This window comes from Acinonyx jubatus, chromosome B3 (genome assembly GCF_027475565.1).
Source record: "Acinonyx jubatus isolate Ajub_Pintada_27869175 chromosome B3, VMU_Ajub_asm_v1.0, whole genome shotgun sequence".
NCBI classification, from domain to species: Eukaryota; Metazoa; Chordata; class Mammalia; order Carnivora; family Felidae; genus Acinonyx; species Acinonyx jubatus.
The window spans coordinates 134462307-134488493 of NC_069386.1; the positions used below are offsets into that span (position 1 = coordinate 134462307).

The 26187-nt window shown below is 38.2% G+C and overlaps 1 protein-coding gene across 4 annotated transcripts in view; it reads left to right on the forward strand.

Annotated features, from left to right (window-relative positions):
• The window catches only part of PPP4R4 (protein phosphatase 4 regulatory subunit 4), a 109327-nt gene that overhangs the window by 14033 nt on the left and 69107 nt on the right, over positions 1-26187 (forward strand). For all 4 annotated transcript variants that reach the window (XM_053224889.1, XM_053224890.1, XM_053224891.1 and 1 more), the window contains exon 3: positions 20699-20801. In XM_053224889.1, the coding sequence (XP_053080864.1) occupies positions 20699-20801 (103 nt within the window). The remainder of the gene's footprint in view (positions 1-20698; positions 20802-26187) is intronic.

The following is a 26187-nucleotide window of genomic DNA, read 5'->3' on the forward strand; positions in this document are numbered from 1 at the left end:
AAACTAAGAAATTAACAGTGTTACATCACCATTAATGGGACTATAGACTTATTTGGATTTTACCAGTTCTTTTACTGATGTCCTTTTACTCTAGGGTACCACATTGCATGTAGTTGTCATAGGTCCTTAGTCTCCTCTTGGCTTGGACACTACCCTAGTCTTCCTTTTCTTTTCAAGATCTTGATAGGTTTGAAGAGTGCTGGTCAGGTATTTTGTAGCATGTCCTTCAAGTTGTATTTGTCAGACGTTTTTCTCATCATTAGATTGAGGTTATGGGCTTGGGAAGAATACCATAGAGGTGAAATACCTTTCTCATCCCATCATTTCAAGGGGTACATGCCATTAACACGATTTATCACCAGTGATGATAGTCTTGATCGCTTGGTTAAAGTAGTATCTGTCAGGTCCCTCCCCTGTAGGAGTGGTGAGAGAGGGCCTCTGAGCCTGGTTCTTGATCTCATGGGGGGAAGGCATTCAGTCTCTTGCCATTAAGTATGATGTGAGTATTCCTAATTTGCTGACTGTTTTTATTATGAATAGGTGGTGAATCTTGTCAAATACTATTTTTTCTGAGTCTCTTGATTTGACATATGGCTTTTCTAACATTTTTTTATTATGCTAAATTACAGTGATCAATATTCAAATGATGAACCAACCTTGCATTCTTGGGATGAAATCTACTTGGTCATGATGTAAATATTTCTGGGCCCTGTTTGCTGGTATATTTTTGAGGATTTTTGCTTCTAGAATGTAATGAGAGATACTGATCTGCAGTTTTCTTTCTTTGTAACATCTTTTCCCAGTTTTGGTTTTAGGAGAATGCTCGTGAAATGACTTGGGAAGTGGTTTCCTATTTTCTGGAAGAGATTGTATAGAATTGGTATTATTTCTCCTTTAAATGTTTAAAAAAAATTTTTTTTTAAGTAAACTCTACCCCATCTTTTGCCCTTAAATGTTAGGTAGAATTCACCAGGGAAACCCATCTGAGCCTGAGATTTTCTCTTTTGAAAGGTTTTTAACTAAAAATGCAGTTATTTAATAGATAATAGGGCTATTTGAGTTATCTGTTTCTTCTTGAGTAGGTTTTGGTAGTTTTTGTCTTTCAAATTCTTAACTGTATTTTATCTAAATTATTGAATTTATGGGCATTGAATTATGCTATGCTAGTATTCTCTTTTAATGTTTGTGGGCTCTGTACTGATGTCTTATTTTATTCCTAATATTGATAATTTGTGTTTTCTTGGCTTTTGTTTATTTAACTTTTTTCTTGTTTGCATTTGAGGTTTATCAATTTTAATGATACTAAAATTTTTTTTTTAATGTTTCTTTATATTTCAAGAGAGAGAGAGAGACGGAGACAGAGTGTGAGTTGGGGGAGGGCAGAGAGAGAGGGAGACACAGAGTCTGAAGCAGATTCTAGGCTCTGAGCTGTCAGCCCAGAGCCCAACTTGGGACTCGAACTCAACGAGCTGCGAGATCATGACCTAAACTGAAATCAAGAGTTGGACACTTAACTGAGACACGCAGGTGCCCTGATCTTCTGTTTTATTTTCTTAATTTTTGTTATTTTATTTTATTTTATTTTATTTTATTTTATTTTATTTTATTTTATTTTATTTTATTATTTTTTTAAGTCTTTCCTGATGCCCATGATCCATCTTTTTTTTTTATTTTAAAATTATGTTTTTAATGTTTATTTTTGAGAGAGAAAGAGAGAGAGAGAGAGAGAGCACAAGTGGAGAAGGGGCAGAGAAAGAAGGAGACACAGAATCCAAAGCAGGCTCCAGGCTCTGAGCTGTCAGCACAGAGTCCGACGAGGGGCTTGAACTCAGACACCAGGACCTGAGCTGAAGTCGGACGCTCAACCAACTGAGCCACCTGGCCGCCCTTGCTTCTGTTTTAATACTTGGATTTTAATGCTGTATATTTCCTTCTAGGCACTGCTGTAGCTGCCTAGCTATACAATTTTGATATTTTGTGTCTTCACTGTCATTTAGTTGAAATAAAGAAATTCTCTCAAGACTTCTTTGGCTTATGAGTCATTTAGAAGTGTGTTGTTTGAGTTCCAAATATTGGGAGGTTTTCCAGGTATCTTTTGGTTACCGACTTCTCATTTAGTTTCATTACGGTTTGTGAATGTACTTTGTCTGATTTCTGTGACCGCCTCCTTCCCGACGACAGCTCTGATTTCATTTCCTATTCCCTTCTTTGCTTGGTGTGTTAAACACACCAGGTACACACCTACCTTAGGGATTTTCCACTTGCTTTCCTTCTGATTTCAAAATGTTTTCCTGAGATATCTGCACTGCTAGGCCTATTTCCTTCACGTCTTTACTCATACGTGGGTTGGTTGTTTATCTCAGATACATGGCACCATCATCTGCTTAATGTCACAGGTTAAAAACCTGGGAATATCCTCAATTTTTCCTGTTCCTCACCTCTGATATTTAAGAGATTTAATCTTCCTCTTACAAAATAGAAATATTCACAAGATTTCTGTAGTTTTCTGACATACATATTAAAAAAAGTCCCACATTTGTTTATTCAAGATGGTTCTCAAATACTGGATTAGTAGAAACCTGCCGAAGGGTCAGAATTCCAGTGTTTTCGTTATTTCTTTTGGTACATTAGTGGGTAAATAGATGTGGCCTTTTTTTTTTTTTTTTTTCCCCTCCTTCTCCTTCAGGAGAAATTCTCAATGTTCTAAAACAGCATATATTTTATTATTTCAGCTCTGGTTTCTTATTTATTGTATAGAAATATATATATATACACACACACATATATATAGAAATATATATATATATGTATATATATGTATATATATATAAAATTAGCCAACACTAGTTTTGTTTCTTTTTATTAGGCAGTGAGAGCTATAAAACTTGTGTTTTTCTTTTAATCCTGGTTGCTAAGAAACGGCGCAGCTTCTAGCCAGCTGTGTGACCTTGAGAACATCATTTAGCTTCTATTCTCTTAGTGAAGTGAGGGAGATGTACTTACTAGTCATGCTGTTAAGACCCTTTCTTGTGCTATGACTGTATACTTAATCTAGTGCTCACTGTAGTTACCAACTTACCTCCATTTTTCTACTCCTTCAAAAATATTTACTTATCTTTAGTTTAAAAAAAGCTCAAGGTATACTAGTCAGCTCTGATTCTTTTGACTTGTATTTAAAAAATATATTAGAGTGTTCAATATGGCACGTTTAAATGTGTGCTTCTTTAAAATCGTTTTGTGCAGGTAAACGGTTATAAATTACAATGACTTGTTATTTCATCAGATCGTTATTTTGTGGTAAAAATCATTACATACTTTGCTTTAAAAAGTCCATTATACTGCTTGTGTCTTGATGATTCCCACATACATACATAGCATGTGGACCTACTTTATGGACAACATATTAAAATACTTTAGGTAAGCTCTATATCATTATTTACTCATATATATGAGTAAATTGACTCACATGTATCCATATTTACTCATTCAATTACGTGTGGTATAATTATATTTCTTTAGACAGTATTTTTCTTTCCTTTATTTTTAATGTTTAAAAAATTAATTTATTTTGAGAGATACAGAGTACGAGTGGGGAGGGGGAGAGAGGGGGGAGTATCCCAAGTGGCCTCTGCGCTGTCAGGGTAGAGCCTGATTCAGGGCTCGAACTCACAAACCATTGAGATCGTGATCTGAGCTGAAAACCCAGGAGTCGGATGCTTAACCCACTGAACCACCCAGGTGCCCCTACAATATTTTTCTTTTAAAATACCTAGAGGACTGGTAATTCATACATTTCTAGAAGGAATGATAGGAATGTCTACATTAATTCTTTAAGGGACAGCAGGGAGAAAATTGACTTTGTTTCTCTCTCTTATAAGAGAAAATATATACATGAAATTAATTTAAATTAATAGTTATTGAGGAACTCATAAGAAATCCTGTAGGAGCAATAGTTTTGGTTTTGTTTTATTTATTTATTTTAATTTTATTTTTTATTTTTTAAAATTTACATCCAAATTAGTTAGCATATAGTGCAACAATGATTTCAGGAGTAGATTCTGTAATGCCCCTTCCCCATTTAGCCCATCCCCCCCTCCCACAACCCCTCCCGTAACCCTCAGTTTGTTCTCCATATTTATGAGTCGCTTCTTTTTTGTCCCCCTCCCTGTTTTTATATTATTTTTCTTTTCCTTCCCTTATGTTCATCTGTTTTGTCTCTTAAAGTCCTCATATGAGTGAAGTCATATGATATTTGTCTTTCTTTGACTAATTTCACTTAGCATAATACCCTCCGGTTCCATCCATGTAGTTGCAAATGGCAAGATGTCATTCTTTTTGATTGCCAAATAATACTCCATTGTATATATATACCACATCTTCTTTATCCATTCATCCTCGAGGGACATTTGGGCTCTTCCCATACTTTGGCTATTGTTGAAAGTGCTGCTGTAAACATGGGGGTGCATGTGTCCCTTCAAAACAGCACATCTGTGTCCCGTGGATAAATGCCTAGTAGTGCAATTGCTGGGTCATAGGGTAGTTCTATTTTTAGCTTTTTGAGGAACCTCCATACTGTTTTCCAGAGCGGCTGCACCAGCTTGCATTCCCACCAACAATGCAAAAGAGATCCTCTTTCTCCACTTCCTTGCCAACATCTGTTGTTGCCTGACTTGTTAATGTTAGCCATTCTGACAGGGGTGAGGTGGTATCTCATTGTGGTTTTGATTTGTATTTCCCTGATGATGAGTGATGTTGAGCATTTTTTCAAGTGTCAATTGGCCATCTGGATGTCTTCTTTGGAGAAGTGTCTATTCATGTCTTTTGCCCACTTCACTGGATGATTTGTTTTTTGGATGTTGAGTTTGATAAGTTCTTTGTAGGTTTTGGATACTAACCGTTCATCTGATATGTCATTTGCAAATATCTTCTCCTATTCTGCTGTCGGTTGCCTTTTAGTTTTGCTGATTGTTTCCTTCACTGTGCAGAAGCTTTTTATTTTGATGAGGTCCCAGTAGTTCATGTTTGCTTTTGTGTCCCTTGCCTCTGGAGACGTGTTGAGTAAGAAGTTGCTGTGGCCCAGATCAAAGAGGCTTTTGCCTGCTTTCTCCTCAAGGATTTTGATGGCTTCCTGTCTTACATTGAGGTCTTTCATCCATTTTGAGTTTATTTTTGTGTATGGGGTAAGAAAGTGGTCCAGGTTCATTCTTCTGCATGTCGCTGTCCAGTTTTCCCAGCACCACTTGCTGAAGAGACTGTCTTTATTTCATTGGATATTCTTTCCTGCTTTGTCAAAGATTAGTTGGTCATTTTGTGGCTCCATTTCTGGGTTCTCTATTCTGTTCCATTGATCTGAGTGTCTGTTCTTGTGCCAGTACCATACTGTCTTGATGGTTACAGCTTTGTAGTATAGCTTGAAGTCTGGGATTGTGATGCCTCCTGCTTTGGTTTTCTTTTTCAAGATTGCTTTGGCTATTCGGGTTCCATACAAATTTTCTTTTCTGGGTTCTTTTCTGGTTCCATACAAATTTTGGGATTATTTGTTCTAGCTCTGTGAAGAATGCTGGTGTTATTTTGATAGGGGTTGCATTGAATATGTAGATTGCTTTGGGTAGTATTGACATTTTAGCATCCTTTCTTGGTAAAAACCCTCAAGAAAGTAGGGATAGGAGGAGCATACCTTGAGATCATAAAAGCCATATATGAACGACCCAACTCTAATATCATCTTCAATGGGGAAAAACTGACAGCTTTCCCCCTAAGGTCAGGAACAAGACAGGGATGTCCACTCTCGCCACTGTTAATTCAACATAGTATTGGAAGTCTTAGCCTCTGCAGTCAGACAGCACAAAGAAATAAAAGACATCCAAATCGGCCAGGAGGAGGTCAAACTTTCACTCTTCGCAGATGAGATGATACTCTATATGGAAAACCCAAAAGATTCCACCAAAAAACTGCTAGAATTGTTGTTTTATTTAAATTAGATTCTTGCTTTATAGAGATACTGTCCTGACCCTGACAGTGATACCTGGTTGACTTGAACGTCTTCCATAGTCTTTATAGATGTTGCTTTCTTGATTGTCACGGTGTGAGGAGGTGAATTATGTTTCCACAGATTTGGAAATTATGTCCTGGGGGTGATCACTGCTTTCTTTAGGCTCTCTTCACTCCAACATACTCCATTCAGTCCTATCATTAGCATTAGAGAAAAGGCAGCATTTCAGGCAGCTTTTGCATATTGATTTTGGGTGGACTGAGGAGCTTTTAAATTTTATAACTGACTTGTTTGTGTTACATTTCCTCCAATTTGGTGCCTCATTTGCTGTAATATCAGTCAAATGAGCCAACAGGAACCCCTGTATATTGTTAGGGACTCTCTTTCCAGGTCATATTATCCACCCCTAGATTTCCGTGATCCTCTCCATGACGTAATTTCCAAATCTGTGGCTGTAGCCTTGGGCTTTTCATGTGAACTATAGGCCGGGTCTCTTTGCTGAGTGTGTCCACTAAGATGTCTCTTCCAGAATGGCCTGCTGGTTTTTCAAACTCAGCATGCCCCAAACTGAATTCATCACCTTTTATCTGAATGTGCCTTCTCTTGTTACTGGAGCCTGACCATCCTTTTAAATCATACTGGAGGGAAACCTGGGAATGATTTTGTACTCTTCCTCAGCAATTGGCTTTGTCTCAAGTCCTGTTGATCTTATTTCTGCAAGAAGCCATTTCTTCTTTTTCCACTCTAATTTAGCTACACAGAATCAGAGTGCTTGGTTTTTACTGTTTTCTTTCTACTTCCAGAGCACGGTGACTGGCAAATCGTAAGTGTTCGGTACATCTTTATAAATAAACGATTGAATGAATCCCATCTAGCAGGGAACCTTTGAATATGCTGTTCCCTCTACTCTCCCTTTTACCTATTTCTACCCATTTTTGGGGTCTCAGCTCTTCAGGGAAGCTCCCCCTTGGCCTCCAAGTTAAGTGATGTTCTCAATAGTATTCTGTACTGTTCCTTCATAGATCTTGACACAGTTGAGATGATTGAATTGATTGTTGTTTGCTACTTGTCGTCTCTGACTGCGAAGCTCTAATAAGGCAAGGGCCATGTCTCCTGTACCCACCATATGCCTGTCAGGGCTTTGTTCACTGTCCAGTGTATAATAAGCACTTAGCGTTCGCTGTCTGTGGCGAGGCAGAAAGTGTCATTAGGTGATGTTGGAGAATCCGGAACCAGCAGGTCCTGATTATAAGTACTTCCTGAATTATTGAGCATATCAGTCCTCCTGTGTTCTATAGGTTAAGGAATCAGGTCTCTTCCCCTTCCTGTGATGGCTGCTTATCATCTTTTCTTCCTGTAGGTGCCAGGGATTTGGCCTGCTTTTGTCTCGTTTTACTATTCTGTTTTCCCTCTCAGGTTTCTTGCTTACTGGGTTGGCAGCTATATAAACCAGCTGGTTCTCCGCTATCCCTTCTCCCCTGCTCTGTCCTGTTCTGTTTATATATTCCTTAAAAGTATTTTTAAAAAGATTTTTACTACTCTGTTAATGGAGAAGTAGAAAGACCGATTAAAAAATAATTAGTGAGATTACGTTGTTCCCAGAAGTCTTTCAAGTTTGTATAGTTATTCCTGAACTCCTATTTTGCATACCTTTCCACGCATCTGCTATAGCTTATTTATTTAGGGCAGACCTTTGTAATCTGTCCTCTGTGGAGCAATCATTTTCTACTGTTTTTTTTTTTTTTTTTTAACATGACCCATAGTAAGAAATAGATTTTAAATTTGTGACCTGGCATGTATACACGTTTTTGTGTGTGTATGTATTAATATATACACATATGTGTGTGCGTGTGTGTATATATATATATATAAAACTGAACATAAATTTTAATAATATTTATGTATAATAAAATAAAAACATATCAAAGTTAATGTCATATATAGTCTCAATCTAGTTAATAATTGCCCCTTAATAAGTTCTTTCCCCACCAGGACAAGTAAGGATAATGCTCATCTTGTAAACTGTGTGAGATCGGATGTGGGGTGTGAGGGAGAAGGGGAAGCGAATGTAATCCCAAGATGTATACCTGGCGAGTCAGACGGCTGTTTGTCCCTCTGTTGGTAGACCAAGGGGAAGGGAACTCTGTTGATACATGAAGCTGGAGAGCCACTCAAAAGGAAGTACTCTCTGTAGAACTGGTAAGACTTGGTTCAATCAAGAGAGCAGTTTGTCTCTTCTTCGCACTGAACATGCACCTTCTGCAGGCTCTGTTGATGTGACATTGTGATAGTAAAAGAGAGTGGAAATTGTCAGTTAAAGAATTTATTGTAACATGAGTATTGCTCGGTAAATCACGTGACTTTTTCTCTTGCAGCATTATCAACTTGGAGACATTTTTAGGCTGACGGGTTAGCCCCTTCTTACGATGTGACATTATCCTGGGTCTAGCAGCCATAGGTTAGGTTTGGGCTTAGAAGTCATAGGTTGGAATCTGACCTGGCTCTAATCTTCAGTAGTTGGTTGACTTTGGGTAGGTTGCTTCCCATCCGTGGCCACTCCCCCCCGCCTCGGTTTTCCTCATTTGTAAAGTAAGGATAGAAATATATTCCTCCTACATCGTGAAGATTATTGTGATTATGTGAAGTGTCTTGCCTGGCACATAGTAGATCCTTAAAAGTTAATTTCACTTTTACTCTTTGTCTGGTGCTATTAAAAAATACAATATGTTTCTATGATTCTAAGCATAATGACTAAGCAAGGTTGAATGGTTCCCTAACTATATAAACCTTTTAGATTGATACTTTGAAGGTATAACGTTATTAAGGATTCAATTTTATGGTGCTAACATATGAAAATATGCCACATTTGGAAGATTACTGATATTGTGGGCTGGTATTGTGCATCTTCTGCTTTAGATTCCTGAGTCATCTTTGTCTTAAAAGAAGGTTTTGTCTTTCTTGGAAGTTTAATTCCCTGAGCTCATCATTTAATTTATTTTGCTGTATTCCTTGAAACAAATCGTTAAATGATTTACTTTGGGTAAAGAAATAATTAAATTTCAACTACGTGAAGTTTACTTTTCGTTGCAAACTCAAAACAAGGCCTGTAAGGCATCTGCTTCCTTGTTATAAATTCAAACACATTATCGACAGCTTCTGTGTTATATTTTTGAGTTTGAAATGAGAGCTGCTAGGATTAGGATCACAGACTGTGTATATACAAATCATTTAAGATCCTACACGAAGTTTAACAGCAGCGAAGCTAGAGTTCTCCGATTAATTTCCTCTAGTAGTGACTGATCGTGTTATGTCATCAGTTTTTGGATAGCTTCCCTTCCTTCCCCTCTGCCTTTCTCCAGTGGTTTAGGATCAAATACACAGTGAGGGTTGGCCAACTAGGAAAAGAAATAGGAGTTTTTGCTATATTGTTAGAATGCTTAGTGTGTGCATCTGTCTTCCTCATTAGATTTTGAGCCCTTAGAAGGTTGAGGCAAGGTGGTATTGTCAGTCTCCGGATCTCTTCTAAACATGTGGCTCTATTCTTTGTGGAAGGGTATGGGTTTCTTTTTCTTTCTTTCTTTTTCTTTTTTTAAACGTTTATTCATTTTTGAGAGCCAGAGACAGAGTGTAAGCAGCGGAGGGACAGAGAGAGAGGGAGACACAGAATCCGAAGCAGGCTCCAGGCTCTGAGCTGTTAGCGCAGAGCCCGACGCAGGGCTCAAACCCACGAACCGTGAGATCGTGACCCGAGTTGAAGTCAGACACCTAACTGACTGAGCCAGCCAGGTGCCCCAGGGCATGTGTTTCTTAAACTAGCACAGATAGTCTTATTTTTGGAGACCCAAGATAATGTTCGTGAAAGTGGTTTGGGCAATACAATATATTAAGAATTTCTGGTCCTTTTTTTTTTTTTTTCTATGATGGTGAGGAAATACATTTTTTTCAAACTTTATTTTCTCCTATATAACATAAAATCTGTGGGAGATAAGCTTAGGAAACCCCTGGGCTTACACCAATGGGTTGACAAGGCATAAAGAAATATAGTCATAAAATGCTCACACCTGAGTTTAGGTAAACCAGACTGGCACCCCAATAATAGGGGGGTGCAAAGGCACCCCGTGAATAGGGACGTGCAAAGGTGCCAGGATTAGGGAGGTGCAATGGCACCCCAAAATAGAGGGGTTGCAGAGCCCCTAAAATAGGGAGAGGCAAAGGCCTAAAATAGAAATGGCACAAAGGTGCCCAATACATAGGTATATGAAATAAACAAGATTAGATATTCAGGATGGAGGTACCCCCAATTTAGTACTAAAGCAGAAAAGCTGCTTTCACAGAAGAATAGGGCCAGGTTAGGTAAATTGGTGAATTGGAGTATGGACCACTGTGCTGCAGGCAAAGCAGCCCAGAGTGGAGATGGTAAATGAAAGAAAAGTTGCCTTATCAACCCTGAGGTTACTCCTCGTATCTGTCTCATCCTCTAGGCTAGCTAAGATAAACAGAAGTGCTGCCTCATGTCTGCTCTTTTTTTTTTTAATTTTATTTTTAATTTTTTAAAATTTACATCCAAATTAGTTAGCATATAGTGCGACAGTGATTTCAGGAGTAGATTCCTTAGTGCCCTTTACCCATTTAGCCCATCCCCCCTCCCATAACCCTCAACTTGTTTTCCATATTTATGAGTCTCTTCTGTTGTGTTCCCCTCCCTGTTTTTATATTATACTTATCTTTCTCTGACTGACCTTACCCTTCAGTTCCATCCACGTAGTTGCAGATGGCAAGATTTTATTCCTTTTGATTGCCAAGTAATACTCCATTATATATATATATACCACATTTTCTTTATCCATTCATCCATCGGTGGACATTTGGGCTCTTTCCATACTTTGGCTATTGTTGATAGTGCTGCTGTAAACATGGGGGTGCCTGTGTCCCTTCGAAACAGCACACCTGTATCCCATGGATAAATGCCTAGTAGTGCAATTGCTGGGTCGTAGGGTAGTTCTATTTTTAGTTTTTTGAGGAATCTCCATACTGTTTTCCAGAGTGGCTGCACCGGCTTGCATTGCCATGGTCTTTTTTTTGATTTCCCACAAATGATCACTCTGTTTCCCTCCAGCGTCATCGAGGATCAGCTTTTTTTGAAATCATATGTTTTAAAAAGCATTACACAACCTAGTTTAGTTATACAGTTTCTCTAGTAATTCTCCACAGCTTAGGGGCAGGAATGGGACGGAGAACACGGATGGATGAGTTTGGTATTGGCTGGAGGCACAGGTTGGAAGAGAGAGGCAGTGTCGTGCATGGGTTTTGGAGTTGTACAGTCTGGGTAACTCTGTGCGGTAATCTTTCTAAATCCTACTTACCTCATCTATAAAATGGAGCTAATAAAAGCACCTAATCGACCTCATGAGATTGTGAGAGTTAAGTAATACGACTGCGGGTGAGGAGCTCATTGACCATAATGCCTGGCAGGCAGAGTATTAGATACTATGTTTGTTGTTGTTGCTGCCACGGAGGAGGAGAATTGAAGAAGGAGGTGATTGGTGAGAGTGTACGTAGTTGGAGTAACAGCCAGGCAGGTTCAGGCTGGGGAGAAAGAAAGAGACACTAGGAGAAATATTAGAAACTGGAGAATTAGAAGGAATCGATGAGTTAGAAGTGGGATGAGGGTGAAAAATGGATTTAGCAATAGAGAAATAGAAAAGTAAGAGTTTATGGGCAGCAAGTGAGATCCCAGGGTTTGAGACTCTCTTAGAGACGAGCATTTCTAGGTAAGGGTGTAAGATCCAGCCTGTGACCATGGCTGCTGATGTGAAGTGGAGACAAATTCAGTTTAAATCAACAAATATTTATGGAGATTTTCCTGCGTGCTAGATATTGTGCTAAGAATTGGAGAATGTAAAATTTGGGCGGAATCTCATTGGATTAGAGGGGGTCAAGAACTGGCTGTTTGCTATTCCCCTGAATGCTAAGGTTACCCATGACAATGGCACGGTGACCATTGGTGACCAGGAAGACTGAAACTATTACACCAAAAAATGCTTGAGTGGATTGGCTTGTTTTTCATTGGTTGAAGATGGGACTATAAATGGCTCTTTATAATAGGCGCATCTCCCAGTGGGACTACGATAATTAGTAACATTAATTTAGAATTTAGAAGATAGCTGTCCTAAATTCATTTATTTAACTAGTCTTTTTTTTTTCCTTCCTCTTTCCTTTTTAGCCACTAGTGTATATATTAGATGATTAACCCAGTTCTTTTTAGTTTTAGGGGAATGGTTTGCTGAGTGGGCTTGTGTCCTCTTTGTTTCGGAGTGAGTATTCTAGAAAGGGAACATGTGCCAAAGAATTGCACAACTGGGGCAAGGAGGAACAGCTCATTTTGTAGCCAGGATGATTGTTCCTTGTGCCTTTCAGTTGAAAGTTGTAGGTTTTGAAGTCTAGGAATCTTACTTTGTAAAAAAAAAAAAAATTATAACATCGATGAAACATTTATTTTAAAATTACATATCCTATATCAATAAACCGAATTTTATGCTGGTGACTTAAATCTGATTGTCTTTGGGCTCATTCCAATCAGTGAGGCTCGCATAGATCCACGCATATGTGGTTTATTCATCCGGTGACCAGAGTCAGCAGGGGACGGTGGCAGGTGCACAGCACCCAAGACATTTCCCGGCATGCAAGCTCAGTATCTCACTTTAGTATCTGGCCGAGTCTACTCTTGGCTGCGTCTCCTGTGTCTGATCCACATCCCCGTCCCACACTTCTCCGCGTGCTTGTCTCTAATGCGCATTTGAGTAGACTTCATGTTACTCCACGGCGGCTAACTGTTGGCCGCCACGTCACTTGGAACACCCTTACTGTGAAGAGGAGCCCTGGTGCCAGGACTGACGGCGGCGGTGAACAAATTACTCCACATCAGGCTGGCCTTCTGCTTCCTTTGGGCAGACCGCGGCTGTGCCCTTGGTTTATTTCACTCAGCGAGCCTAAAAAATGTGAAGGATTTTGCAGTGTCCTCTTTTTATCGTTATTATTTTTTTGAATTTTTAATTCTTTCTCTATCATGGTAGCTCTCCTGGTTTTGTCTCCAGAGCAGCAGCATCAGCATCACCTGGGAACTTGTTAGAAATCAGGTTCTCAGGCCTCACCAGGATCTACTGAATCCTCATCCCTGAATGGAAGGGCTTAGTTTTAACAGGTGCCCCAGGGGGATTCTGGTACACGGTAAAGTTCGGGAACCACTGCTCTAGCATATTGTGGTTACCAACCCGTACACACTTCCTCGAGGTGTTTGACTTAATATATTCCTGCTGAGCTCACCGTATAAGTTGGAAACATGAAATCGCCAGTGTCGGAAGTCAGTAATATCTAATGTTGGCAACCTCGTATGGTTCAGCTAATAGTTACTTTGTGTAAAGTAGGGTTTCTTACACATTTTTCTCCTTGAGTGGGAGAAGGGGCAGACATAAGTTATCTGTAGAAATTAAATTTAGATTTTATGTGTGTTAGAGATGGTGGTGCTTACAATGGGGGGTCACTTTCTTTGTATGTTTTCTCACGTCCTATTTACGGTAAGCAGTGTTACCTGTAGGCTGTTAATTTGGTTTTCTAATACCTCACTGCTCTCAAAATGTAATGGCAATCTGATTTTATTTCTGAGTAACTTGGTGATGTTGCCAAAGGATTTTCTTTTGCTTTAAAGTCCGGTACATCTCAGTGTTGGTTATGCTAGATTGATTTTCTCAGGTAAATAGTGTGCTCTTTTGAATCTTTTTTTTGTTTAAAAGAAGTTTTATAATTTTTTCTTTTTGAAACACATCCCTTACTTTGGATTTTTTCTTTGGGGACTCCTATTAAAAGTAGGAGTTGGGTCTTCTTTGCCTATCTTTTATATCGCTTTCTCTCAAGTCTTTTTTATCTTCTTGTACTTAAAAATTTTTCTTCTTTCTCCCTTGTATTTTTCTGAAGGCATTATCTAATGTATTCATTCACCCTTGTGTTCTTTCTAGTTTAGTGTTTTTTGAAATATTTTCTTTCATTTCTTTCCTGAGTTCTGTCACCTGATTTTGAGTTTTCATAATTATGAATGACATGTTTTTTTCCCCATACCTTACACGTTTTCTTTCTTTCTTTTTTTTCTTTTTTGCTTGCGGAGAAATAGTAGTTTATAGTTAGCTGTTTGTGGGCATGTCTGTCTTTCACTGTCTTTTTTTTTTTTTTTAAGTTTTTTTTTAGTGTTTATTTATTTTTGAGACAGAGAGACAGAGCATGAATGGGGGAGGGTCAGAGAGAGCGGGAGACACAGGATCAGAAGCAGGCTCCAGGCTCTGAGCCGTCAGCCCAGAGCCCGACGCGGGGCTTGAACTCACAGACGTGAGATCATGACCTGAGCCGAAGTCGGAAGCTCAACCGACTGAGCTTCCTGGGCACCCAGGCGCCCCTCACTGTCTTTTTTTAAATGTTTGTTTATTTTTTAGAGTTGGGGGGAGAGGGGCAGAGAGAGAGGGAGACAGGATCCCAAGCGGGCTCTGCGCTGACAGCAGAGAGACTGATGTGGGGTTCAAGCTCACAGACCTCGAGATCATGACCTGAGCTGAAATCAAGAGTTGGATGCTTAAGCCGCTGGACTACCCAGGCACCCCTTAGGGTAGTTTTTCTAATTTCAGGATTCTAGAGCTCCCTCATATATTTCTAGCTTGTGTTCAAAATAGGATGCCTTACTTTCTGAGGTTTCTGGGCTCCATGTCTCTACATTTATTTGGACCTTGTCTTCTCTTTGTGATCTGTTTCTATTTTGTTGAGTTCAGATTCTATTTCCTAGAATTTTTCTTCAGTGTGGGCCTTTGTTCTAGATGTTTTGAGAACTCATAAGGATAAGACTGAGTGAGCTCTTTCAGGCATTATTATTGGCACATTGAGCTCATTAGGTACTGGCTATTCAAAATCGTTCATAGTTTTAGCTGCTGTCCATATGTGCATGTGTCTTGGGTTTATGTGGGAAATCTTATCACTTGGTTATGTTGTTGTGCATGAGTTTTTTTATTTTACTCTCCTAGTTGCTCTGTTTTTATGGTGAATTCAGGAAAATTTTAAAAACTGTCTACTGCTGCCGTCTTCCTAGGTGGCCTTCTATCAGTCTTTTTGTATTTATATCCTTTATTTTGTACAGATTTAATGAAGTATTATTAACATGCAAAGAGCTGCACATATTTAAAATGCAGTCTGATGAGTTTTGTCATAGGTATGTGCCCATGAAATCTTCACCATGATCAAGATAATAAAACTGTCTGTCACCCTTGAAACTGTTCTCATGCCCCTTGGTAATCCCAACTTCATTTTTTCCCCCATTGTCTGAGCAATAGCTGATCTGCTTTCTGTCCCTATAGTTTAATGTGCAATCCCTGTAATTTTATATGAACGGAATCATACAGTAGTATGTGTTGTTTTTAACACGGCTTCGTTCATCCAGCATAATTGTTTTGAAATTCATCCATGTTGTGTGTATCAATAGTTCATTCCTTTTTGTTGCTAATAGTATTCTGCTGTATAGATATGTTCGAATTTGGTTATCTGCCTGCCCTTTTAGTGAGCATTTGGGTCGTTTCATTCAGTTTTTGTCTATTACAAATAAAGCTGTGAGAAGTATTCGTGTTCCGGTGTTTCTGTGAATACATGCGTTTGTTTCTCTTGAGTGTAAATACCTAAGAGTGGAAAATCTAGGTTGTTTGGTAGGCGTACGTATAAGCTTTTAAGAGATTGTCAGACTTTCCCAAAGTAGTTGTACCGTTTTCCCATTTCCATTGGTAGTAGATGAGAGTTCTTACTCTTGCCAACGTTTGGTATGTTCAGTCTTTATAAATGTAGTCATTCTGGTGGATGTGCAGTGGTATCTTTTGTGGTTGTAATTTGAATTTACCTAGTGATTAGTTTTGTTGAGCACCTTTTTGATGTGATTGTTTGCCATTTGTGTAGTTTCTTTGGTGAAGTTTTGAAACCTTTTGTCTGTTTTTTATTGGATGTTCTTTTTGTTTTGTTTTGGATGTTCTTACTATTATTTAGTTTGAGTGCTTTGTATATTCTGGGTAGAAGTTGTGGTTGGAGATATATCTTGCAGATATTTTATGCCAGTCTGTGGCTTGCCTTTTTGTTTTTGTGACAGTGCCTTTGAAAAGCAAATGTTGTTAATTTTGACGAAGTTCTTTTTATTTTTTTCTTTTATAATTTATGTCTTTTGTGTCCTATTTAGGAAGTATTTGTCAAACCCAAGGTCACTAAGATTTTCTGCTAAGTTTTCCTTTAGAAGTTTTATAGTATTGGCTCTTTTTTTTAAAAATGTTTGTTTGTTTTTGACAGAGAGAGAGAGAGAGAGAGAGAGAGAGAGAGACAGAGCACGAGTGGGGGAGGGGCAGAGAGAGAGGGAGATCAGAATCCGAAGCAGGCTCCAGGCTCCAAGCTATCAGCACAGAGCCCGACGCGGGGTTGGAACTCACAGACCGCGAGATTGTGACCTGAGCTGAAGTCGGATGCTCAACCCACTGAGCCACCCAGGCGCCCCAGTGTTGGCTCTCACATTCAAGCCTGTAATCCACGTTGAGTTAATTTTTTATATATTGCTTCAGGTTGGGGAGAGTTTCATTATGCTGTACATATGGTTATCCATTTGTTACAACATCATTTGTTGAAAAGATGATCAGTTTCCTCATTGAATCATCTTGTCACCTTTGTCAAAAATCAATCACTTATTTCAATTTGGGTCTATTTCCTGGACACTCTATTCTTTTTCATCGATCTACATGACTATCTTTATGCCAGTGCCATAGTATCTTGTTTATTGTCGCTTTATAATAAGTTGTGAAATAAGATAGTATTAGCTCTGCTACAACCTTGTTTGTATTCAAATTTGCTTTGATTATTTCAGATCCTTTGCATCTCCATATAAATTTTATTTTTGCTGTAGACGATCATGTTGTCTGTGAACAAAGCCAATTTGACTTTTTTCTTTGCAACCCATAAGCCTTTAATTTCTTTTTACTGCTTATTGCCCTGGCTCAACACAAACCTCCAACACAATGTTGAATAAACGTGGTAATGTGAACATCTTTCTCTTGTTCCCGATTAGGGAGAAAGCATTCATTCTTCTTCCATTAAGTATGATGTAAGCTGTAAGTTTTTCATAGATGCCCTTTATCTGAAGGGCATTCTTCCTTTCATAGGATTTTTTCGTTTGCTGATAGTTTTAAATCACTAATGAATGCTAGATTTGTCAGATTTCTACATCTTTTGAGATGCTCATGTATTTAGAGAATTCTGTCGTATCGATTGATTTTTTAAAATAGAACTTTTTATTGTGAGATAATTACAGGTTTATATACTGTAGTAAGAAATAATACAGTGATCCCCACATACCCTTTACCTGGTTTCCCCCATAGGAACATCTTGAAAAACTATAGTACAATATCACAACCGGGATACTGATATTGATATGATCAAGATAGGTAAGATTTCTATCACTGTATAGTTATGTTCATTTCTCTCCTACCCTATACCCATCTTTAACAAACCCTGGAAACCACTAATCTGGTTCTTCATTTGTGTAATTTTTGTCTTTTCAAGAATTCAAGTTACTTTGCCTTTCCATATAAATTTTAGAAATATCTTGTCTATGTCTCCCAAAAATCTTGTTTAGATTTTTGATATAAATTGTGTTAAACTCATACTTTTGTTTTTCATTTTCCAAATGTAACGTATTTATAATTTCAGTGTTCATGTGTTGAATTTGGTCAAATGTTTTTTCTGCATTGATTGATATGATCATGCATATTGTTCTTCTTTAACCCATTAATATAATAGATTACACTGATTTTGGATAATGAACCAGCCTCGCATCCCTGGAGTGAAACCCATTTGATCATGGTTTATAATTTCTCCTTTTGCATGTTACTGTATTTTGTTTGCTAATATTTTGTTAAGAATTTTTGAATCTGAGGGGCACCTGGGTGGCTCAGTCAGTGAAGTGTCCAACTCTTTTTTTTTTTTAAGTATAATTTATTGTCAAGTTAGCTAACATACAGTGTATATAGTGTGCTCTTGTCTTTGGGAGTAGAGTCCCATGATTCATCGCTCACATAGAACAATCTAGTGCTCATCCCAACAAGTGCCCTCCTCAATGCTCATCACCCATTTTACCCTCTTCATGTCACCCCCCCCAACCCTCAGTTTATTCTCTGTATTTAAGAGTCTCTTATGGTTTGCCTCTCTCTCTGTTTGAAACTATTTTTTCCCCTTCCGTTCCCCCATGGTCTTCTGTTAAGTTTCTTGAATTCCACATATGAATGAAAACATATGATATCTGTCTTTCTCTGACTTATTTCACTTAGCATAATATCCTTCAGTTCCATCCACGTTGTTGCAAATGGCAGGATTTCATTCTTTCTCATTGCCAAGTAGTATTCCTTTATATATGTAAACCACATCTTCTTTATCCATTCATCAGTTGATGGACATTTGAGCTCTTTCCATAATTTGGCTATTGTTGATAGTAAGTGTCCAACTTTGATGTCAGCTCAGGTCATGATCTCACTGCCCGTGAGATCAAGCCCTGCATTGGGCTATGTGCTGACCATGGAGTATGCTTGGGATTCTCTCTTCCCTCTCTTTCTGCCCTTCCCTCACTCATGCGCTCTGTCTCTCTCTGTCTCTCTCTCTCTCAAAATAAATAAATAAACTTAAAAAAGTTTTTGCATCTGAAAAAAAAGTTAAAAAAATTAAAAAAACAATAAACAAGAAACCAACAGAGATTTAGTCTCTCATGGGTTTGGAGGCCAGAAGTCTGAAATCACTATCACCAAGTTGAAATGTGGGTGTCAGTGGGGCTTTAAGGAGAATCTGTTGTTTGCCTCTTCCAGCTTCTGGGGGTTGTTGGTATCCCCTGACTTGTGGTGGCATTGTTCCCGTCTCTGTTCTGTGATCAAGATTTCTTTCTCCTGTTCTGTCTTCTCTGAGTGTGTCTTTTAAGGACAATTGTTATTGGGGTTATGGCCTAGTTGGATCATCCAGGATGGTCTCTTGGTCTCAAGATCCTTTTTCAAATTAAGATAACATTCACAGGTTCCAGGATTAGGCTGCAGACATGTCTTATGGAAGGCCACCACTTGACCCACTAGAAGTACAGTTGATCCTTGAACAACACGAGTTTGAACTGCACAGGCCCGCTTATATGCAAAATTTTTTCAGTACATACCTTACAGTACTGTGAATGTATTTATCTCTTCCTTATGAGTTTATGAAGAATATTTTATTTTCTCTAGCTTAATTATAAGATTATAGTATATAATATATATACAAAATATATGTTTATCAACTATTTATGTTATTGGTAAGGCTTCCAGCCAATAGTAGTTATGTTTTGGGGGAGTCAAAGTTATATGCCGATTTTTGACTGTGTTGGGGGAGGGCACTCCTAGCCCTCATGTTGTTCAAGGGGCACCTGTAGTATATGCAACTTTAATTTCCCTTTTTTGATCTTCTCATCTTGGCCTAGGTCCCCCATTTCACTCGCTACTCATTTCCTTTTTGGTTTTTTGTCTTTTAAAGTATTCACTTTGAGAGCGTCAAGGATAGTGAAAGGATTGTGCTGACCTATATTTCACTCCCATATTGCTACAGGGGGAAAGCTATTCTTCACAATGGGGCAGCTCCGGGTAGAATCAGAATATGCTTCTTCTTAACAGAACTTGTTAAACTTGGCAGCCCATAAATATAATACTGTAAGAAGTCCTTTAAGAAACCATGTTGAGGTCTTACAGATAATCAAAAAAGTTCTGTTTGAAGAGATAAGTAAAAATCATTTCAATTAACATGAATATCATGGCATCAGCAATTAATTAACACGTCAGTTGGTATCGGGTAAGAAAAAGGGGCATTTCCATATGAGGTGATGCCACATTTACTAGTATCTTTTTAATGCATATTTCAGGTACATGCACATGTTGCTTAGCTAATGCTTTAAAAACAAAGACTTTTCTGCACGGAAATTGTTTTTCAGAAGAATCTGAACACCCTTAACAAGGTAGTTAGGCCCGTAGAGTGTCACTGAGATTATTTTAGTAAAGGCTTAGTGACCTAATGAATGTTATATCTGAAAGGTACTGTATAAATACATCTCACTGACTTTTAAGGAAACTGAATATATCTTTCAGAAGTTTGTGGCAACTCTTAGTGTCAGGCTAGTGCAACAGTGACTTCACTGTGCCAGAAAAAAGTTGTGTGAATCTGCAGTAGTCTATTTTGTTGCTATCCCTGCTCTTGTTATGGTTAATACTTAACCATGGTGAAAATTTACATCTCTGTATTTTTTTTAGAAAGTAGAGTAAACTGGCAGATCACAGGGAAAAATGAGGTAGAATTTTAAAGTAAGTATTTAAAAATTGCCTCAAGACTTTTAGATTTAAGACATGTATGTAGAGAGAGAATCATGTTTTAGCATAAGCGTGATTAATATCTTCATGTGTTTGTTATAAGATTTGCTTAATGAAATTTCGGTCTGGTTTTACTTTTATAACTGAATGCTGTGTTTCAAGTTTAAAACTTTGTCAAATGTCTGAGTGTTTATCATGAAAAGCAGATTAATCCCTGCCTTTTATGGTTGTAACCCAGGCATTTGGCTTGTAATTACAAATTTTAAATCTGTGTTTTCTTTGTAAGTGCTGGTCAAGATATCCAAGGAACAAGTGTGATTGCAAATCTTCCATTTTTGGTGCGACAGAATCCTGCTGAGACACTTCGGAGAGTCTTGCCGAAAGTTAGAGTAAGTTGGTACAAAATAAGATTCGAATTTACCGTTTTTCCAGTAGCACAGTTGTCGTTGTCAGGAAATTTCAGAGCTTTGGATGGCTGATCTTTTGTGCCTAATCGCGGAGTGGAGGACGCATTAATATACACATTTTGAATTATGATGACAATATTTAGGGAAATTAACTGATGAAAACGGGGGAATACAGACCTTAAGTTGTAAATGTTTCTCAGTTATTTTCTCAGCAGAGACATTTTATTTAATAAAGTTAGGTTTTCAGTAGCTCAAAAATACCTTAATTAGTCTTATGAAATCATAGCTGTCTCATTTGGTATTCTGTTGACTTAAATTTATATTAATAGTATTTCTACAACACTGAAAATTTAATTTAACTATTATTCCTAATAATTACCTTCTGGTGACTTCTACAGAATCACCAAATAAAGATTGAATTGTGGCCATCACAGTTTTAGTTTTATACTTACTGCTTCCTATATTCCTTCAGAATTAAGTTTTCCTGCTTTAAACAAAAATCTTTGATCAGAACATTCTTTTCTCTAATATCTATTGATTATTAATATATAATATTAAATATTTGATACATAGTATTTGTTATTTATCTGTAGCTGTGTGCAAAGTGTTGTTCTTATCTGTAAGAACTGGAATGAGCAAAACAGACAACAGCCTGTATGTCCTCAGGGAGCTTATCTATTCATGGGGTCAGGGAGGTTATATACCAATGGGGACTATGGTTGCTAATAGTGACTTTTGTATACTTTCTTTGGCTTTCTGTTTGGTTATAACTTGTTTGTAATTTGTAATTAATTTATATGTATTTAAAATACTGCAGTTATTAGTGTATTCTTGAATTTTATTCTTAGGCATATATAACGTGGTTCTAGTTGCTGTGATTTAGGTCAGGGATATAGCATGTTATTTTTACAAGATGCCCACATTTCTGTGCAGGCAATATGAATTTTTTTTCTGGGTGCAGTGGTGAATTGAGAAAATGCTTATTTTGGTTTTGCATGTGATTCAAAAATGAATCAGACTTTTCCATAGCAATTTTCGCCAGAATCATGCTGTAATTTCAGTGGAATCAAGTCTGCACCATCCCAGTTTAATTTCACATTCAATTTCAGTGACAGTAACTACCTAAGCTTCTTAGCATGACACCTGGAAGTGGCAACTAAACTATGGTAGAAGGGATCGGGTGGTTAGGGGGCCTTGACTAAGAGATTATTGTAGGTAAGTCAATTAGATTTAAAGCTAAAAATATCGAGCATCCAATGCACTCTGTGTTGAGCATGCTAAATCTGGCTCACGGACAGCATACTGAACATTCACGGTTTCATAAAGCAAGAATAAAAGATGAAGGGTAGAGAATAGTGACCTTTAGAGGTCTCTAAATTATTTTGAAAAATACTTTTGTTAATGAGTTCACAGTAAAGTCAAGTAGTAACTCCTGAAAAATCTTAATTTCGTGGGACTGCACAAAAAATATCGCACACTCATATATACAGTGTATTTATACAAAGAATCAAATCTGCTAAAACTATATAACTGAGTTATAGAAGGTAAGATTATAATAAGCTTTTAAGGTAATTAAAGTTAATCCATAATATAGAAGGTTAACTGAATAAATGGATATAAAGAAAATGTATACTAATGAATGTGTACTAAGAAATAAGAAAGCCTTTATTTAGTGCTGATTTTATTTAAAAAAAAATGTTTATTTCTTTTGAGGGAGGAGGGGAGGGGCAGAGAGAATGAGAGAGAGAGAGAGAGAGAGAGAGAGAGAGAGAGAGAGAGAATCCCAAGCAGGCTCTGCACCCAACGTGGGGCTCAGTCTCATGACTGCAAGATCGTGACCCAAGCCGGAATCAAGAGCCGGACGCTTAACCGACTGAGCCACGCAGGCTCCCGTTCACTCATTTCTTTAGTCAACAAGTGGCCGTTTATTTAGGACTCTCATTTATCCTGTTTTGTCCTAAAAAAGATACCAAAGGGGTGGTGGACAGTCCCAGATTAGATTCTATGTCAGAAGGGCCTAAAGACTCTGGAGAACAATTAAAGAATAATCATAGGAGACTATTTAATAGTGTGATCCTGACTTTATGTAAAACTAGTGAAGAATTAAGCATATTGGGCTTTATGAGAGCAATAATAATAATATTACTAATAATAGTAATTAGTAATAATGGCACTCATTCATTCCCGAGTATCTCCCGAGTCCCTCCCATGTGCCAGGCACTGTTCTAAGGCCTGAGAAAATGGAGGTGAGCAAAACAGAGAACTCGCCCTCAAGGAAGTTACAGTCCAGAGTGGGGGAAACAGACATTAAACAAGTAAGTGACTATGAAAAACAGGGTAAAGGGACAGGATTACCTACTGTGCCTTGGGAGGTCAAAGAAAGCTTCTTTGAGGAGCTGAAAACCAAAGGGATTGGAGGAAGCAGCCATTTGAAGAGGCAGGAATGAGTGGTCCAGGCGGAAGAGGCAGCAGATGGCCCTAAGATGAAGGAACTGGTTGGGGCTGGAAGAGGCACGTGTGGTTGGAATGCAGTGGGTGATGGTGGGGTGTGACTTGAAAAGAGGTTGGAGAGATGGTCAGCGACCGAGCGCGTAAGAGATGTTCTTCCTTGGGACAGTGGAAGGCCATTGAGTAGAGCGGTGGCTTGTCCCATTTACATTTCACAGTGATCATTTTGATAATCGTGTGGAGAGTGGCTTGGAGCAGGAGAACGAGGACAGTATAGCACTGGTCCTCATGATAGGTGAAGGTGGCTTGGATTAGGCCAGCTAGCTGGGACAGAGGAGAGTAGTGGCTGTGTTTGAGACACAATGATTTAGGTAGAATGAACAGAACAGAACTTCCTAATGAGTCGGGTGTGGGAAGTGAGAGATACCTTCCGGATTTCTGGCTTGAGCATCTGTATGGTTCTGCTGGGTTTGCGTATCTCGGTTGGTCGTTCATTAAATCCACAGGGAAGAGTCATTTACATACTTACTAATATTAATCTATGAATGACTTACTTTTAGAGAATTTAAAGATAAGTACAATAAATATTCTGTGTAAGAAACTAATCATTCCTGAGATTGTTAGCACGTTTGCAACAATAGTATAAACTTTTAGAGCTCCCCCTTTACCTTATCTTTACCATAAAGAGCATCAGATACAGTGATAATGAAGATTTCTCTGGCCTTATTTAATACAACATTTTACCAGTGATATTTTTATTTCTTTTTGTTGTATTGCATTTGCATTTCATCCTTACAATAATATATTAACTGCAAAATAGTTTTTAAAATAATTGCTCTTTTCACTGTCTTAGGGATGAAGGTAGGTTAAAAATGGTAGAAATAGAATCAGATTTGAATTGAGCTGATCTGTAGTATTTTTACAGTTCACTTTGTAAATTTTATCCAAAGCGTACAACAAATGATAATGCTATGAGGTTATTTATCTCAAGGTTAAATGTATGTATGTATGTATGTATGTATGTATGTATTTATTTATGTAGGGATGTATGTTTATTTTGAGAGAGACTGAGACAGTGTGAGTGGGGGAGGGGCAGAAAGAGGAGGAGAGAGAATCCTAAGCAGGCTCTGCACTGTCAGTGGGGCTCGAACCCACAAAGCTGGGGGGATCATGACCTGAGCTGAAAAACCAAGAGTCAGATGCTTAACCGACTGAGCCACCCAGGCACCCCTCAAGGTTAAATTTAAGTAAGAATCCAGAAAGAAAGAGTATTTTGATCGCCAACTTAAATTTCCTAGATTGGAGACACTTTTAAATACAGTTGTTACAATATATTCATGTTATACGACTTAATTCCTAGGGTATCATCTTTTGAAAACCAGTAATTTTTGTCTGTGGTCTTCATTGATTAAGTCTTTTCCACAATAAATTGGGATCAATTTAAATGTGAGATTTCAATATTTGACTTAAACTTCTGGTTAGCTAGAAGTGAAAGAATTTGATTGTTAGGATACATTTCTAAAATGCTCTGGTCCTTTATAAAATTAAAGTGGTAGTGATGTAATTACCCCATATAATAATAATTACATGGGCTAATTACTAGTGACTCTTTTTATAATGAATTGTAAAAAATGCCCCTGCCTGTTGAGTTATTGAATTCTTTTGTTTTTCCACTCATTTGGGGACCCAAAGATCTACTGCATAAAATTACATATTAGAAAACGTGCAATATCAGGAACGAATAAAAATAAGTATGGCTAACATTTGCTGAAGTCTTACCGCGTGTCAGGCACTGTACTCTGTCAACACTTTGTGCATTTTTAGTTTTTTGATGACTCCTAGCAATTCTATAAGGATCACTTGATAGAAGAGGAAACACCTTACTTGACTAACTTGCCGAAGGCCACAGGGCTAGCACGTGGCATAACTGGGTTTGAACAGGAAGTCTGGCTGCTGAGTCCCCCCTCTTAACTATTACACAACCTGCTCATTAGCTTATCATGATTGCAGCAGATATATAATATATAATTTTACTTCTCAAGCCTCAGTCCGCTCTCATCTGGTTACACATCAGCCTCCTTGCTGGACCTGTTGTTTCTACTTTGCCCCCCCCCCCCCCCCCCCCCACCCAGCCCACTCAGCCATAGAGGTTATTTATTTATTTATTTATTCTGGGAATAATCTACAATTTTTTTTGACAATTATATATACAGTGTACCAACGTAATGATTTAATATATGTGTACATTGAGAAATGATTACCACAGTCAAGTTAATTAATACATCCATCATCTCACACAGTTATTTTTTTTTCTTCAGAGAGAGAGATCTTTTCAAAGCATCAATCATATCTTCTTGCATGAAAATTGCTTAAGTGGTGCGGTAGGTAGAATATAGCCTCCCAAAGAGATCAGGTCCTAATCCCTGGGACCTAAAAATGTTCTCTTATTTGGAAAAAGAGTTTTTGCAGATGTAGTTAAGCATCTTGAGATAGGGACATTATCCTGGATTATCTGGGTAGGTCCTAAATGTCGTCACATGTATCCTTGTAAGAGGAAAGCAGAGGTCGATTTGACCCAGACACGCAGAAGGCCATGTGAAGGAGGCGGAGACTGGAGTGATGTGGCCACAAGCCAAGGAATACGGGCAACTACCGGAAGCTGGAAGAGGCAAGGAATGGATTCTGCCCTAGTGCCTCCAGAAGGAGCGTGGCCTGGCCAGCATTTTGATTTTGGTTAAATAACACTGATTTAGGACCTTTGACCTTCAGAACTGTGAGAGAATACATTTCTGTTGTTTTAAGCCACCCCGTTTGTTGTAATTTATTACAGCAGCCACAAGAAACTAATAAAAGTAACTTCTCACTTCAGGTTAGAATAAAACTCCTTACCATTCCATAAAATGATCCCATCTAGCTTTCT